The sequence below is a fragment of the Stigmatopora argus genome, chromosome 17, assembly GCF_051989625.1.
Source record: "Stigmatopora argus isolate UIUO_Sarg chromosome 17, RoL_Sarg_1.0, whole genome shotgun sequence".
In the NCBI taxonomy this organism is placed as follows: Eukaryota; Metazoa; Chordata; class Actinopteri; order Syngnathiformes; family Syngnathidae; genus Stigmatopora; species Stigmatopora argus.
The window spans coordinates 7,780,349-7,797,097 of NC_135403.1; the positions used below are offsets into that span (position 1 = coordinate 7,780,349).

Below are 16,749 nucleotides of genomic sequence, written 5' to 3' on the forward strand. Positions count from 1 at the left end.
GTACATTATATTCCCGTCACTCGCCTGGCGTCCATCTGCATTCAATCTAGAAAATACAATAAATATTTATCCTCTCAAATTATCTTGTCATTCATCTCAATCTATTTTTAAACTGAATTTTAGTTTAGGACTTTTTGTTGATGTTGTTTTTCTTTTTGGGGGTGAAATCCTTGACTTAATAGATGCAAGGAGCAGATTTATAGTCTACTAAAATGCCCACCAGGGTATAAAGCAGACCCCTGTCTGATGAGTCCCCCCAAAGAAGAAAATCCCCGCACTTGTCACTAGACCAACTCGGGTTGTCTAACCTTCACATTTCCCCTTTTCACAGTGCTTACTTTGATGGCTGTGTGGATTGTGAAGGGGGGTAACTGATGAACTCAGTGAGGAGGAAGTTGAAGAGAAGGTCAGGAGAAGGTAAAAACACTGAATTATTTATACTTCATTTCATATTCTTGCTTTGCTTTTCATTTATACTGTGTTCCCAATTAGGATAGCAATTATCTTCTTTAGGATTTAATTCGTTCATATGTGGCACTTGTCTTAATATTTCAAAACATTAAAGAAACATTTTGTTGAATTAGTTCTAACACATATCCCAACAAATAAGATTATATTTTTCCATTTTAAAAGACAATTGTCGACGGCAGGAGATATTGTTTTGATTCTGTCATGTACCAATAGAGCAAATACATCTTACTCCAACATATATGTATATATTAATATTTTAATGCAATTAGAGGCTCATTCATTTGAAGTTGTCTATGCAAACCATAAAACAAATGAGGACCATTACTCTCTGAAATAACTTGCTTCTGAGACAAATGTTCTTCTTTCTTTTTCAATGTGTTACTCCTTAAAGTGTAAGCAAGCGTGTGCGTGAAGCTCAGGAATAGATTCTCCAGCTCAGACATGGATAGCAATGCTCATCCAATCAAAGAGCAACGTCTGCCCATTTCTCTTTCATTCCAAAGACTCAAATAGTCCAACATAATGCCTTCTGTATTTGAAGATTTATGTTAAGTAAAGTTAAACCTTAGTTGCAGATGCTGGAGTTTTATGTTACCCGTCTCAAACTGCAGAGGGTCTCGTAATCCGGGGGCACCTATGCTATTTTTGCAACAACTAAATCTATTGTTTAAGGAGTGATAAAAGACAAGAATAGGATTGGTCGAAAAAAAGGCTCAGTGGCAAAGTTTTTCAGGTAAAACACTACAGTATTGTAGTATATTAATTACAAAACATGACTTTCCTTTAAAAGAGAATAAAAAAACATGTCTCTGTCTTAAATTGCAGTGTATTTAGGGGATAAAATCCAACATTGATTACAATTACAAAAGGGAGCATTAGGCAATTATCTCAACCAATCAAAACCTTTAACCTCTGTCAAATTCATTTTAATTAATACACACACTCTAAAATGTTATTAAATTTGCTTTCCTTTGGAGGTCGGAAACTTGGTCTCATGGGCTTCAGATCAGTATATGCATTCACCGCAGACGATAGAAAAATGTTTCTTCTCAGTGGTTTTGAAAAGCTTTCACTCTGATAGGTTTCCATCAGGGCTTCCATTGGAACATCTTTGTGCAACTTCAAATCCAACACATGCGAATGTAAGTACCAAAACATTGTTTCTCCATCATTGAGCTCTACGCCATACAAATGGAATGTAGTTGTATGTCCAACAAGGCTATAATAGTCCAGCAGCAATGTCCCTGTTGACCCAGTGTCTAATGACAATAAGTGGATTACAAGGAGGCCCAGGTCGCTGGTCACTAATATTTAGTCCACTAAAGTAACCTCCATGTGGTAGCAGCTATACCACAAGGAATAGAGTGTTGCGCCTAAGGACAACCGAGTAGCCATTTTCTTTACAGAGTTAGAGAAGTCAATGGTAGCCAAGATCGAAGAACTAAAATTCAATTATTTTTCATTTTCAAGTGTGTGACCTTCTGTTAACAACATCTTGTATGGAAAATATGCAACAGTTTTGATTTAATCCGTGGATAACTATAATACAACTTAGAATCATCAAATATTATACAATTTTCTGCTATGAATTTTTCATAGAATTGACCTGATTACATTTATTTTTACCATCATTTTAACCACTACCTCACTATATTGCTATGATAATTAATTTTTTGCAATATGTAGGTTTATACTCAGTACTTTATTCTTTTTAATGGAGAAGTGAATTTTTGAAATATGTATAAATCAGATATAGTGTATCAGGGGTTTCAGAGGTTTCTCAAGTGATTTAAAGCATTTTAATCAATAAAAATAATAGCAGACTCCTTTTATTAATCAAATTAATGTAGTAATGAATATGGTATTTATCTTGGCAGAGAGCCTTTTTAGCGTACATGCTGTTGTCACTTTGTTTTTGGCATGTTCAGGGAAACATCTTGACACATCAGTTGGAGGGGCTTGTAGAAAATTTGAATCATCGCCATAGGGGGGCTGACAGGGGCTACAACTTGACCATGACAGTTGCAGATGTATTCGTTAGACCTGGCCTCCCCTATGATCGGGCCCATGAACCTACATATCTCATAAACAATGTTTTGACACACTGTCAGTCAGTCAGTACACCCCCCTCCCCTTTTTTAAAAAATGTAGTTAAGGTGGGGCCATGTTTAGATATGAGATGGAACACCAGGTGGCTGCTCGTGTGTAAAACCTTCTGTGGCTGTTTATGTTTCTAATCAAGCACTATTTAAGCCTTGATAGCCTGGATTTCCCACCTGGGGTCCGAGATGGGACCCCATGCGATTCACAGAATAAAGCAAGCTAAATTATGATTAAAAAGGTTTCATTTGGGTCCCAAGACTCAGTTTGTGATGATCAAGAAATGGCTTGATGGCAAGGTGATGTAATTTAGCAAGCCAAAGGTGACATTAGGATGGCAGTGCTATGACCAATCACAAGTCGGGCCCAGATCAGGCACGTTGGATAGAAGACATATCTGCAAAAATGTCCACACAACACATTAAACTGTCAATGTGGTTGTGACTCATGAGAAAGAAACCATGTGGTGGGGCTCTAGGCAAACAAACTATAAAGTGGTTCACCTTTGCCAACTAATAACAGTTAGTTTAACACTCAAGGGTGATTATTTTGGGATATAGAAGTGATTTTTTTGAGGAAATGCAGTACAAGGTCATAAAGAAATTGTGAATAGATATGCTTCTGACAAGTGCTGAGGTTTTTCTAGAGAAAATGGTCCAACCTAAGTTCTCATCTGAAACTTTGCTTCATACAATATGTTAACAGGTGTTGATGGGTTGGAGTGTATTGGGGGGGCTATGACGATACAGAGAGCAATCTGAATTGGACTGCAAACAACAGATCCTAATGAGTGATGATGGTTTACAGCCAGACAGGGGCCCAAGAGAAAAGATCATCTCCAAACTGAATCCATCTGAGGAGAGGGAAATGCCCACAGGTCCCAAGTCTGCTTGGATGTCTGGCACAGTGTCAACACTCGCCGTCCTCTGGGAACACCCTGCCTTGAAGTTGGATCAAAACCCTCTGTCTGCACGGCGGATCTCACACGCAGGCTGCAGACAGACTGATTAGTCTGCCGGCCAATATAATTTGACTACACAGTTAGCCTTGGAACAGCACAGTTGCTGCTCTAACTCATTGAAAAAAGCCCACTGAGAAAAGATTTCTTCAAATTAATGCATCTCAATGAAGGATATTATCCGGCAGATGTCATTTTCTGTTGGGAATGCTACTGTTTCGTCATTTTGGGCTTTTCTTCTAGCCCACATGTGTCAAAGTGGCGGCCCGGGGGACGAATCTGGCCCGCCGCATCATTTTTTGTGGTCCGGGAAAGTAAATCATGAGTGAAGACTTTCTGTTTTAGGATCAAATTCAAATGAAGAGTATATATGTACATTTCCTGTTTTTAGTTCAAAAATCATTTTGTAAAATCGAAAAATATATATAAAAATGCTAAAATAAACATTGTTTTAGATCTATAAAAAACTGAATATTCAGGGCTTTTAATCCAGTTCTTTTAATCCATTTATTTAAAAAAAATCTAAATATATCTAAAATGGTCAGGCCCACGTGAAATCAAGTTGACGTTAAAGCGGCCCGCGAACCAACCCGAGTCTGACACCCCTGTTTAGCCTATGAGCCCACCAACCACCTTTTTTTAAATTCATTTTGACCTTTAAATGACCATTATGTGAAAGCTGGTTGCTGAAAGAATCGAAAAATTAAAATTGCTGTTTTTTTTACAACTATGTTAACAGTGGAAAATATAACAAGAAAATGACACTGATTGCGGGTGCACCCACTGTGTGGCAAATGTAACATCGGCCACACTCAACACAGGTAAGCAGTAGCTAAGATAATAGACATACATGCTTTTTTTGGTACCTGTTCAATACAGCAGCCAGAGTGAACAATATTTATGAATAAGAAATAATTGGCACATCTGGTCTAATTCAGCATATGGATTATAAAATTAAAGAAAACTCATGACTTAACATAATCACTGGCACAGTTAATTTTTTATAATGTAAAGAAAATAAACACTTAAAGACCGCTTTAGCGTTCAAACAAATGTGGTGAGCAGTGAATTTTATACTAATAATATTTTTCGCTTTGCAATTATATCTGTCCTAGGTACCTTTCACAAGGGTGTGTCATCATTTCCAAGAAAGGGTGTTCCTCTGGAGTTCTATTTTACGGGAATGGTAGCAAAGATGTCAGAGTGGAAAAAGGTTAGAAACAGTGCCTCCTCAAATAACAGGATCAGCACCAAACCAATTCTAACTCTGCTTGCAGGAGCCAATCACAACCACCCTGACAACCTTCCGCTTAGTCCATTATGTGCCCCCATGTGTTTGTTCGCTTTTTTCCCTTCAATCCTTAACGCAAGCCCACTAGTCTACACTCTGTTTCTTGGGTTGTCCACTCCTTTCTCATCATCATCCCATGACAAGGGAGTGAAGAACAAAGAATCCCTGCGGTCTTCCCGGAGAGAGGTTAAAATGTAAAAGTCAAATTCTGTTACAGGTCCCTCGGTTTCACCGAGTGAGTCACTGCAAAACGTGGAAAGTCTCTCAAATAATTGTACACTGTTGGAGATGAAACAAAGGAGACAGATGAGCAAGGAGGTGAAAGCAACATGGGGAAAAGATAGATTTTCTTAAAGGTGCTAGATGTTTAAAAAAGTAGAACCAGCTGTTATCTTAAAGTGACGAGGAGTGGGAGCTGAGGCGATGTAATGCATTTGGTAACACATTTTGAGTACATTTTGCTTTTTTTTAAGAGGCCTTATCTGTTAGATAAATGTGTTTTTTTTCTATACGAACAACATTAGGAAGGAGTATTCGAGAGAAGAAAAAATGGCATTCAAAATAAAATAATCTGAATCCACTCTAGAGCAGATTTTGGGGGGCTTGAATAAAGAAGGCGTTAGTTATGAGTCACCACATTTGTTCACATATATCTCACAAACTGATGCTCACCAAATGTATGCATTATGACCGCGTATCAGGTTTTAAAATAACCGTTGGACCAAACAAATACATCCATTGTAATCAATGTTCCCTCTAAGCTGCGCGCGTGCGCAATTGCGCACTACTCTCGTCTTCTCTGCGCACAGCAAATCATATGGAGCGCACAAAATAAAATCCCATTTTTTTATTTTTTTTAGCTGTGAGGCCGACGCGCGAACCACTCATCCGCCGGGCCACCCATTCATAGATATTAATCATTACATGTTATGATTACTAAATCATTTACGGGTAGTAGACATACACCTGCTTATAGCAGGTGTGATACTGGTGTGTGCCCATAGCCAGCAATGATGATGTTGCTCACACCGGTACTCAGTGTGCTCAGGGAGGTTGTCTTTCTGCCCAGACAAACAAAAAATTAGAGGGAACATTGATTGTAATTGTCATGGAAGAATTAAATGTGCACAGAGAAAGGGGTATGCATAATATATGAGGAGAGAATGTAGATATTTTGAGAGACAATCATCTATCAGGTCTATGATTGCAAAACAATGTTTTTTTGCACTGCTGTCTGTTACATATTTCTATTGCGCATGTAAAATCTTGACATATATGTTTGACTGAGAGTTAAAAGTGGGTGTGGGTAAGGATATTATTAGCCTTCTTGTCTAAATGTGACTCCTCTATTTCAGTATGACCTGGAAATTTGTAGCTACATCATTTTTTTTTCATTTGTAAAAATAGGAAACTTGTGCATATGCAAGATCAGCAGAAGTGCGTCCATGTAAAAAGGCAACTGTGCGTTTCATGTCTTATATAAGAGACTGTCATTGGTTTTCTACGATGGCTCCCTAGTCATAAATCTTGTCTGTGTTCTATATTTGACAGGCATCCATCCACTCCAAAGAAAGTGCTGGCAGTAAATGATGGTAATTTGAAATACATACACTACACTGGATTTGAAAGCCACAATTGCTGGTTCATACCCGTGCCAGCCTCAGGCTAGTTTATTCCGGCAAAAAAGATATATAAATTTAGCACTATCATGTTTTTATCTACAATCATTGACTATAGATGTTGCTTTAATTAAATATAGTCTTTGTATTGACTATGATGATGAGGTATATTTACAATTTTAGATAACATATTTGAATTAATGTACTGAAAAGCAGTGGCGGGCCGTCAGGGCCTTCAAAGCCTTCTCTGCTGGCCTAAGAAATATCTGAATCAGACTAATGTTAATTATATTTTGTCCATGAATACTTATTAAATAATTCCAAATCATCTGTTAGCTTCCTTTCATTGCTTTTCCCCTGGTTGCACTGCTTACAGATGTGTGTTTTCATATTGAAGCATTTAACCAATCACATTTCAGCTATTATTTGTTGCCAGGATCAGAAATCTGCCTCAAGGCCTTCACAATCAGTTCTGCAGGCTCTGCTACATTAAACAAGCGTCGATAAGACTGTTGCTTTAACCAATCAGAATTAGATTTGGTGACACCAGGCCTTCTCGCAGGCGTAGGGATACGTCATTGCCTTCTCGCAGTCGTAGGGATACGTCTTCGCTTTCACCAACTATGATTGGCTAGTGATTAGCCAGAGCTACCAAACTGTATTTGGAAAGAGCTGCACAAGCAAATATATTGTTGTGTTGATTTAAAGCCATTTTCAAGACGGACTATGCCAGAAATACGACAGGACAGGCTCGACTTTCAGTATTAGCTTCAATGGCGATAGAAAAGGAGGAAAGAAAGGAGGATGGATATTGTGTACAGTTAAAAATGATTTTTGGTGAGTAAAATATGGCTATATTCCTAAATAATATTTCAATTGTATGAGGTTATTATTGATGATTTTTTATGTGTCACAGCTGTAGCTGCAGTAGAGGTTTTATAGCCATAAAATAGTTTTTGAGGGTTGGATTGATTCGTTGAAGGCACTACAAGAAAATGCTCGGACCGCCACTGCTGAAAAGAAATTGTGTGATTCCAGAATGCTGCAACAAGGTAATTGATAAACTACTGTTTCAAATGATATTTAACTACTATTTAATTAAGTAATGAACCAGATATTTCCCCTAAAATGAAGTTATCTCCATTTAAAAAAAAACCTAAGTTTTAACCAGAATAAAATGTTTGGAGTTTTTAGGCTGCATTTTAACAAATAGCAACATGTTCTTTACATCCTAACAGAGAAAGATAAAATGCACATACGAGTGCACATCCTTTTTCGCCTATGGGTATGTTTATTCTTAGTGTTAATAGCCTGTTGTGGAAGTTTATAAGTGGATGCAATCATGATATTCCCTAGTAGGGATGTTAGCATCCTTTGTGTGCTGTTTAATCAAGGACTGAACATATAAACATCACAGAACAGTTTTGTTTATTATGTTGAATTAAGTTGGAAGTTACAAAACATCCAAGGTGCTTCAAATGAATGGATAAATTTGTTTGAGTTTGTAAAAGATCAAAGGAGGGGAAGCGTTTAATTCTTTAACAAACACCAGTCGGGCCTTAATCACTTGCTAATTAATCACTTTTTGTCAAGCTTTTCCCAAACTTTTCCTGTGATTTTCCAAAACAGCACATATCCTAAATTTTCTCTCAATCAACCTGCGGTGCAACCCATGTTCATCTTACTCATAAATAGGGCCCTAAACTTTTTTTTTAATTGCATGATGCAAGTATAGAAAGCTCAAAGTTGTATGCAAATGTTCCATCTGTGTCTGTTTGAATATGAATATGTATGTGAAGATGTTTGTTTATATGCCGTATGTCCAGCCACGTGCTTTGGGTGAAAATTGCAAATTGGCAAAATTCAGCTGGGATAGCTCAACCATGACCACAAAGAGGACATGTAAAGAAAATGTATGGATGATACTCAAGCTAAAAGGACCATTTGGGATTCATGTTTTATTTGTTGACAAAAAATGATTTAAATAAAAAAACATCATCCATATCATCATCCTCCATATCGTCATCATCATCATCCATATCGTCATCATCATCATCCATTTCATCATCATCGTCATCCATATCATCATCATCATCCATATCATCATCATCATCATCATCCATATCATCATCATCCATACCATCATCATCATCCATATCATCATCATCCATATCATCATCATCATCCATACCATCATCCTCTATATCATCATCATGCTCATCCATATCATCATCATCCCTATCATCATCATTCATATCATCATCATCATCCATATCATCATCATCATCATCATCCATATCATCATCATCATCCATACCATCATCATCCATATCATCATCATCCTCCATATCATCATCATCCATATCATCATCATCATCCATATCATCATCATCATCATCCATATCATCATCATCATCCATATCATCATCATTCATATCATCATCATCATCATCCATATAATCATCATCATCATTATTACTATTATATTATCATTAATAATAATATTAACAATACTACTACTACTAATAATAATAATAACAATAATACTAATTCTAGTAATAATAATAATAATAATTGATAATAACGAAAGTTGTACATAGGGTACATAATGCAGCATACTAGAATAGATACACAACAGGCATAGGATAATTGTGAACACTAAACAGCCATCATCCACACTACACATGTAATGGAATAACGCTTCTTTATGACGTCAGATGAAGTCAGTCCATGATCATGTTAAATCCGGACTCCAGTTGCGTACCTTTACTCAACCTTACGGTAAATCCGTCACCTGCGTCTATGGTGACTGAACGGTAACAGGAAGAAGTGCTTGAGTCAATGTGAACGTGTTTGTCTCAAAGTAAGCAATGTTTGTTTTTAGCATCGTCCGTGTTCCTATAACTTAATGCATGCTAGATAATAAATGCATAACTTTGCACGTCTTCGTTTTAGCTATACGAAAGCTATACGTCGATATCTTTCGAAATGTTTGTGCTGTTCGCCATTGAAAAGTTTGCTCTTGGGCTCATTCACGTGCTTTTAATTAAATCTACGGTGCCAATCGATAGATTCTCCATTAAGTATCATGCAACGTATGATGTAATTATCCTCCCTTTTTCTCTTTATTTACCTGTATCCTAGCAACGAGGGTCCCTACACTTGGGAAATGTTTGGATGATGGTTTGTTTCATTATCATATAGACAAGACATTTAAGGTAAGTGTCCGCTGCCGTATATGCACATCAAAATATATTTTTTCCTTCTCATTGATGCATTTGTTTATTTTAAAATATATTCCACAGGATAATGGGGTTGACACTGACAAGAGCAGCGAAGTGGTCCTCATCGGGCAAACTAGATTCCACGCCAATAAATAGTCTGGTGCTGAAAGAATTATCGGCCTTTGTAGAGGACTTTAGTTCCCTGCACGGTCAGGAGGCTGAGCACTTGTTTGAGGAACCCCTGGAGTGGAAAACGTCTTTAGAAGCATCCGAATTTGAAGAAGATTATACAATCAAGTCAGTCTGATTTTGAGCCTTTGAAATGTGCCTCTATAGATCAGCTATTGCTGTATGTTTGTGTATGTCAGGGGTGGGCAAAGTATTCCACAAAGTGGGTGCAGGTTTTTATTCCAACCCATAATGAGGACACCTTTACACTACCCCTGGGTTAAAGGGTCTGTTCTGGATCGGTTGCACCAAAAACCTGCACCCACAGCGAGTGTGATTCTCTATTGGATTTAAAATGTGAAGCTAGTGGTTATATAAGATGACTAAAAAAATGAAAAATACTTTTTCTGTCTCATCAGAGGCTCAGGCGAAGTGGAGTCCAATGAAAAAGATGAAAACGGAAAACCTACATTAGTGCTCTCTCCCCCAACTATTTCTGTCCGTAACTTCAACCAGCTATCAAATATAGTAAATCTGGAAAATGGGAAGAAATTACATGAAGTTCAGGCATGTGTTGAAGGTAAGTGCTTCCACAATCTGTTGAGGTTTAAATTGGATTAGTACACAAAACATTTGGGCTACCAACATAGATCTTGACCATGGATTTTATTCATCATCTAAAATCATGTTATTGTTTTTTCATCAATCTTAACGGAATATTTACTTAAGGTCATGTTTATAGATTATTTGAGCTTTGAAAAAAATTAAACGGATGGATTGAGAGCATGGGTGGCCCGTTCTGGGGTCGTGGGTTCAATCCCAGGTCAGTCCTCATCGTGTGGAATTTGCATGTTCTCCATGGTCTTGTGTGGGTTTTCTCCAGGTGCAGGGTAGGGTGGTTGACCACTCTAAATTGCCCCTAGGTATGAGTGTGAGCATTAATGGTTGTCTGTCTGCCCTGGGATTGTCTGGCCACCTGTTCGGATGTCTCCTGCCTGGCCTGCCTTAGCTGAGATAGGTACACGGTCGATTGGTCGCCGGTCTTTTGGTCAACCGGAAGGTTATTGATAATTACCATTTAAATCGTTGCTCAAATTACCTAAATACAAACTGCGAATTACTATTTAGTCATACTTAATGCCCTAGTAATTATTAGGCTAAAGAAAAGCTCCATATTTTGCGGACTTTTATTGTTTTTTGTTGGAGAACTTGTTAAGACCCTGATTGACGTAGCTTCTTAAAGGGACAATGCATGTACATACAAACTCTTATACACTCACACGTCGGCTCAGTGAAACTGCTCATGGCCATTGTTGGATTTTATTGATGCGTAGACCGTGTTGTTTTACCTTGTTTTGTCGCCGGTCTTTTGGTCGCCCGTTGTCGCGGTCCGGGCGACCAAAACACCGGCGACCAAAAGACCGGCGGCCAAACGCCGGCGACCAAAAGCCGGCGACCAAAAGACGGTGACCAAAAGACCGGCGACCAATCGACCGCACATGGATGAGATAGGCTCCAGCACCCCACTCAATCCTTGTAAGGATAAGCGGTCCAGAAAATAAATGAATGGAAAAAAAAGATTGGAAGCATAAGTATACATCGTTGAAGGTATAGAGTTTTGGTGCTTATTACAATTCTTGCAAGAAGGACAGAAGGAGTAACCTGCATTCTGCATTTCATTTCTACTTTATGTTCAGAAAATAGAACTCCTGTCACAAAGATTCTTGGTCCCAGTTATGCCAATATGAAAAAGGCTGCAAAATGTGACAAAGATAAATCTCAAAGCGACCGTATTCCAGACCTCAAGATGCAGCTACTTCGCGTTCTACTAGATTTTGACAAGCAGGTTCTTTTCAAGCTCCTCAAAGAAGTATCAGAGTGTGTAAACCCTCTTTTCGTTGTTTTTGTCAAGTTTAGCCAAATGATGGAAATGGAAACGTTTTTAATTTGCCTTTTTCAGAAAGTTCCGCCTCAATCCTGCCTATGTTGACAATGAAGTTGAATATTTACAGAATTTCTGCGGAACAGGAGACAATATGGTGTTAAAGTCAGTTCAATACACATCAGGTTTGAATTACATTCATATTTCACTTGGACTCAATTGCTCTTAACAGAAATGCCAAATATAACATGTCTCATTATATCTGTGAAGTTTTTTTTTTCAGTTTCTTGTGCATGCAACTTTGACATGTAACCTTTGTGTCTCACCTCTCAGAATATGAATATCGAAATAGATGTCGTGCCCCTCTTTGGAGACAGTTACAAGGTGAGATGTGTTACCTTGTGATTGAGACTTATGACACAGAGACGCTCCACGTCACCTGCAGCAGTGCGGGAGTTTTTCTCAACATGGTAAGACTAGTATCATTTTCAAAATGTGCTAGAATTAAATCTAGGTACATCTTACTAAATATGATAAAGAATCGACTTTCTTAATATATATAAATATGTATTAAGAAAATATATTTCATAAGAAAAATATATATGTTTATAGTGTATATGTATGTGTGTATGTGTATGTATATATATTATATATATTATATATTCTATATATATATATATATAATACACATACAATATATATACACATATATATATATGTGCGTATATGTGTGTATATATATATGTATATATGTGCATATATATGTATATGTGCATATATATGTGTGCGTATGTATATATATATATATTATATATATATATTATATATACACATATATATATATGTGCGTATATATGTGTATATATGTATATATGTGTGCATATATATGTATATGTGTATATATATCTATATGTATATATATATCTATATGTATAGATGTGTGTGTATATATATATATATATATATATATATATATATTCTATGAATAAAAAGCCTTAAAATCCTCGATACAATGAATTTGACTCTACAAAATTAATTCAGAGGACGATAGAGTTACGCTGATGGTTTGTTTTGGAAAAATAAAATTAAAAAATCATCTGCTTTTTTATGTTTGACACTAGTCGCGCATTAGACAATGTGGGCTCATGTTATAATGATGACTTGACAATTTAAAAGTACTATCAGGAACCTGAAAGCCTTCCACACACCGAACGTTGACTCCCTTCAAATCTGTTTTCAATCATTTTCAAAAGTTAATTTGCACGCTCGCTGCAGCGTTGACTTTCTCTCTGTGACTCTGCTGACAAGCCAGAGGTTTCCTGTCTCTGTTTCTACACCTGGAAATATTTCAGTCAAAGTAGAGGGGTTGGGGTGTAGAAACTCCAGGCTGGCACCAAACGGGTGACATTGATGCAAATGAAACCTCAAAATTCGGTAGTGTCTTAAACCTAATTTAGCGGTTAACATGGCTTTACACTTCCCTTCGGAGGCTGCCTGCAGATTCTCTAAGCGTTCTTGGCCCCCGCGCTACTCCACAACTGGCATGTGGGTTGGATTAGGATTGTGGGTTTTTAGTATTAACAAAAGTGTTTTTTTTCCACTATGTGCTCACACAGGGTGTCACAAACGAAAGGGACGATGATTCCTATCAGCAAACCAGTGAAATTTTCAAGAACCTGGTTGCTCTCCTGAAGAGCAAATCTCAACAGTTTGCCGATTGTATGAACGTACAGGTACGGACGACACACACCTGTTAGAATATCTGGTTTTCCATGGTCAAATACAGAGGAATAAGGATCAATTTAGGACCCCCCCCCAGAAAAAAATCCCATGTGCGGTCAATTGGTCGCTGGTCTTTTGGTCGCGGTCTTTTGGTCGCCCGGACCACGACAACGGGCGACCAAAAGACCGGCGACCAAAAGACCGGCGACCAAAAGACCGACGACCAAAAGACCGGTGACAAAACAAGGTAAAACAACACGGTCTACGCATCAATAAAAGCCAACAATGGCCATGAGCAGTTTCACTGAGCCGACGTGTGAGTGTATAAGAGTTTGTATGTACATGAGTTGTCCCTTTAAGAAGCTACGTCAGTCAGGGTCTTAACAAGTTCTCCAACAAAAAACAATAAAAGTATGGGAAATTTTGAGCTTTTCTTTAGCCTAATAATTACTAGGGCATTAAGTATGACTAAATAGTAATTCACACTTTGTATTTAGGGAATTTGAGCAACGATTTAAATGGTAATTTTCAATTCCAGGCGACCAAAAGACCGGTGACCAATCGACCGTGTACCAAAAATCCATCCCTTTTCTCTTGCAGTTTTCCTCTAGCTTAGTGATGTTGCTTCGGCATGGCAGTGTTACCATCAGCCAGAAACAGTCGCATTTTAAGTGCATTAACAGCAAGTGTGTTGTCATGGTGAAGCAGCCACCAATAATGTGCAGTACCATTTTTTTTTAATATACATTGGTACCTCGACATACGAGTAATTTGAGATACGAGTAAAAAATTTAGCAAATATTTATCTTGAGATATGAGACAAATTTTGATTTACGAGCAAACAGCGGACGCGAGAGGCTGCTCATAAGAACATCATGGGCACTGTCTTTCTGGTCACAACTCCCTCGTGTAATATCTCTGCGAGCACTGGGCGGAGCGTTGCATTTTTTCCGTGTTTTTTTTCCCGTTGGTCAGTGCGAATGGTGTATATACTACTTCTCGTTGGCAAGTGGTCGTGCGTTATCCTATTGTAAGGACATTTGTGTGCATCATTTTGGGAATATTTTGAAGGGAAGATAAAAGCAAACAACCCTCGATAGGTTACATCTAAAAGTCAGGGTGGAGGCGGGGTAAATAGAGGTATCAACATTTAAAACAAAATTAGAATACAGTTTAGTGTAAGGTTAGATTACATTTATTTTTGAGTGTGTGCATCGTAATCCAAGTTCATTTAAATTTGTTTATGTTATGTTACGAGCGCGTTGCCGTGCAAAAAGAAAAAAACGAGAAAAATCAGCATACGAACTCAGTCCCGGAACGCATTAAGCTCGTATCTCGAGGTACCACTGTATATAAAATCAGACATAGATGGTTTTTGTTGACACTGTAGGAAAAGAATGACCCATTTTCTTGACTTTTGTCTCTTAAAGCAAACATGGTCCATTGACAAGGGCCTTCTCTGTAGAACTGATTCTGTGTGACTCACATGTACAGTATAAACAGTGCACATTGTGTAATCAGTGTCTGTGCTGCTCTATGCTGGTGAGCTAGTGTCTACTTGTCAGTATGTTGAAGTACATTTGATCCAACATCAAACAGCTTCACACACTGCACAACCACGCGCACACGCACACAATAGGGCACGCTTCCAGACATAAAAATCGGCATGATTTATTCAGGAGTACTGCTTCCTGCTATAGTAATTTGATGATATAACAAATTGCCTCGGTATTCAACACCATCTTAACTCAAAAATCTGTTAATAATTTGAGGATTTTTTCTCACCTCATTTTTCTTATTCTAATTTTTATTGGAAAATGTGTCATCATCGCAAGTTTTTCAGTGTGTTTGCACCATTTCCAGCAGAGTGAAAGTCTGTTTTTTATCAAAGTACATGGAAATAATATTTAGGAGTTTGGCTAATTTTTTGACTCTTTTTTTGTCATTTACATCTACACTGTGCACTTGTTGCCCCTTATCTAAGATAATTGAAATTATATAAATGATAGAATATTAAGTATTATACTGTTATGACCAGTAAAGTATAATCTGGCCCATAACGTTACTTTATCAAAATGAACATTTCTAATCTTACTAGGATTGTAGTGTTACACTTTCTATTATATGTTTGTATGTTCTTTGCAATTGTACGCATGTAAAATGTAACGAAACAACAACAAACATAATCATTATGGTGAATGACGTTATAACTGAATGAGCAAATATTTTTATTTTAACATTTCTAAAATAAAAATCCATCAATTCAGTGCAAAATCGAATAGTCCTACATATTTGCAATCTTTTGACATTTAACAAGCTTGGGAAAATGTTAAATACAATTTTCAGAGTAAAATGATGTTCGAGCTCTGAGCAGGAAAATAAGTTGGTTTGGCTTTACAGCTATTGGTTAAAGTATAATCCAAATATTTCTATCATGATGTGTCCATGTTTCATGTTTTCATTTAAAAAAAATAGTGCAACTAAAGAAATTAAATTCCTCCATTTTCCCTTTAGCTCAGATTTGCACTAAACCATTAATGTTTTATCGTTGGCAAAGTTTGTGAATAAAGATGAATAAGCAGACAGTAACAGACAGACAAATATTATAAATGACATGGAGCCCTGAAGTAGGAAACAGATTTTCCCTCTACATTTAGTGTTTTGGATTCATTTTGACATCTCAGCAAGATTGGAAATTGGGCATGCTGCGTATTTGCAACCCCCAAAAAAAAATCTCAAAATTAATACCAACTGTTGCATGCTGGAATCTGTGGTAGGAAAGACTCACAGTTGTTTTCTGTTTAAAGGCAGTCAGAGGCCTGTGATTTACAACCATGCTGATTTTGCATCAGTGAAGTAGCCTTTGAATACTACAAGAAAAAAAATCTGTAGAAAAAAAATGTCAACAACTACATTTCACCTGCTAACAATGTATAGATTCACTGTTGCAGGCGTCAGTACTGCTTCATTTAACTTACGCCTCTGGACTTCTACTGTTGTTTTACTTGCAGTAAGTCACTGGTAATGGTCCTTTTTATTGAGGCATGTCAAAGAAATTTGAATGTTCCCTTCTGTGAGAGCATATGGACTTTGTCCATTACACATATAATGGAATTAAAGAAGGTCAATTAGTTTGAATAAAGTCAGAATGCAAGTCTGTGGTTAGTTGGATTGACTTGGATATTTCCAATAGCTGGTCACTTTATGTTTAAGCAAAAACAGGTCTTTGGAAAAGTGATTGGGCATGCTTGGCTCCAGCTCGTAGGTGAACGTAGTTCTCTAAAATACATCTTAATTCTTTTCCGCAGCCCTTT

The 16,749-nt window shown here is 37.4% G+C and overlaps 1 protein-coding gene across 9 annotated transcripts in view; it reads left to right on the plus strand.

The window, feature by feature from the left end:
* The first annotated feature begins 331 nt into the window (after positions 1 to 331).
* odad2 (outer dynein arm docking complex subunit 2) overlaps positions 332 to 16,749 on the plus strand; it is a 37,902-nt gene continuing 21,484 nt past the window's right edge. The window contains exons 1-13 of one of the 9 annotated variants that reach the window (XM_077623863.1): positions 332 to 417; positions 1,553 to 1,613; positions 4,269 to 4,350; positions 4,645 to 4,742; positions 6,372 to 6,412; positions 7,356 to 7,491; positions 9,584 to 9,657; positions 9,745 to 9,960; positions 10,251 to 10,411; positions 11,529 to 11,709; positions 11,792 to 11,898; positions 12,047 to 12,183; positions 13,330 to 13,446. In XM_077623863.1, coding sequence (XP_077479989.1) covers positions 9,749 to 9,960; positions 10,251 to 10,411; positions 11,529 to 11,709; positions 11,792 to 11,898; positions 12,047 to 12,183; positions 13,330 to 13,446 — 915 coding nt within the window. In that variant the 5' untranslated portion in view covers positions 332 to 417; positions 1,553 to 1,613; positions 4,269 to 4,350; ... (3 more) ...; positions 9,584 to 9,657; positions 9,745 to 9,748. Of the gene's footprint in view, positions 418 to 1,552; positions 1,614 to 4,268; positions 4,351 to 4,644; positions 7,492 to 7,677; positions 7,725 to 8,254; positions 8,353 to 9,034; positions 9,303 to 9,583; positions 9,658 to 9,744; positions 9,961 to 10,250; positions 10,412 to 11,528; positions 11,710 to 11,791; positions 11,899 to 12,046; positions 12,184 to 13,329; positions 13,447 to 16,749 lie in introns of those variants that run through there. The other 8 variants (XM_077623864.1, XM_077623861.1, XM_077623860.1 and 5 more) reach the window with 8 other exon arrangements.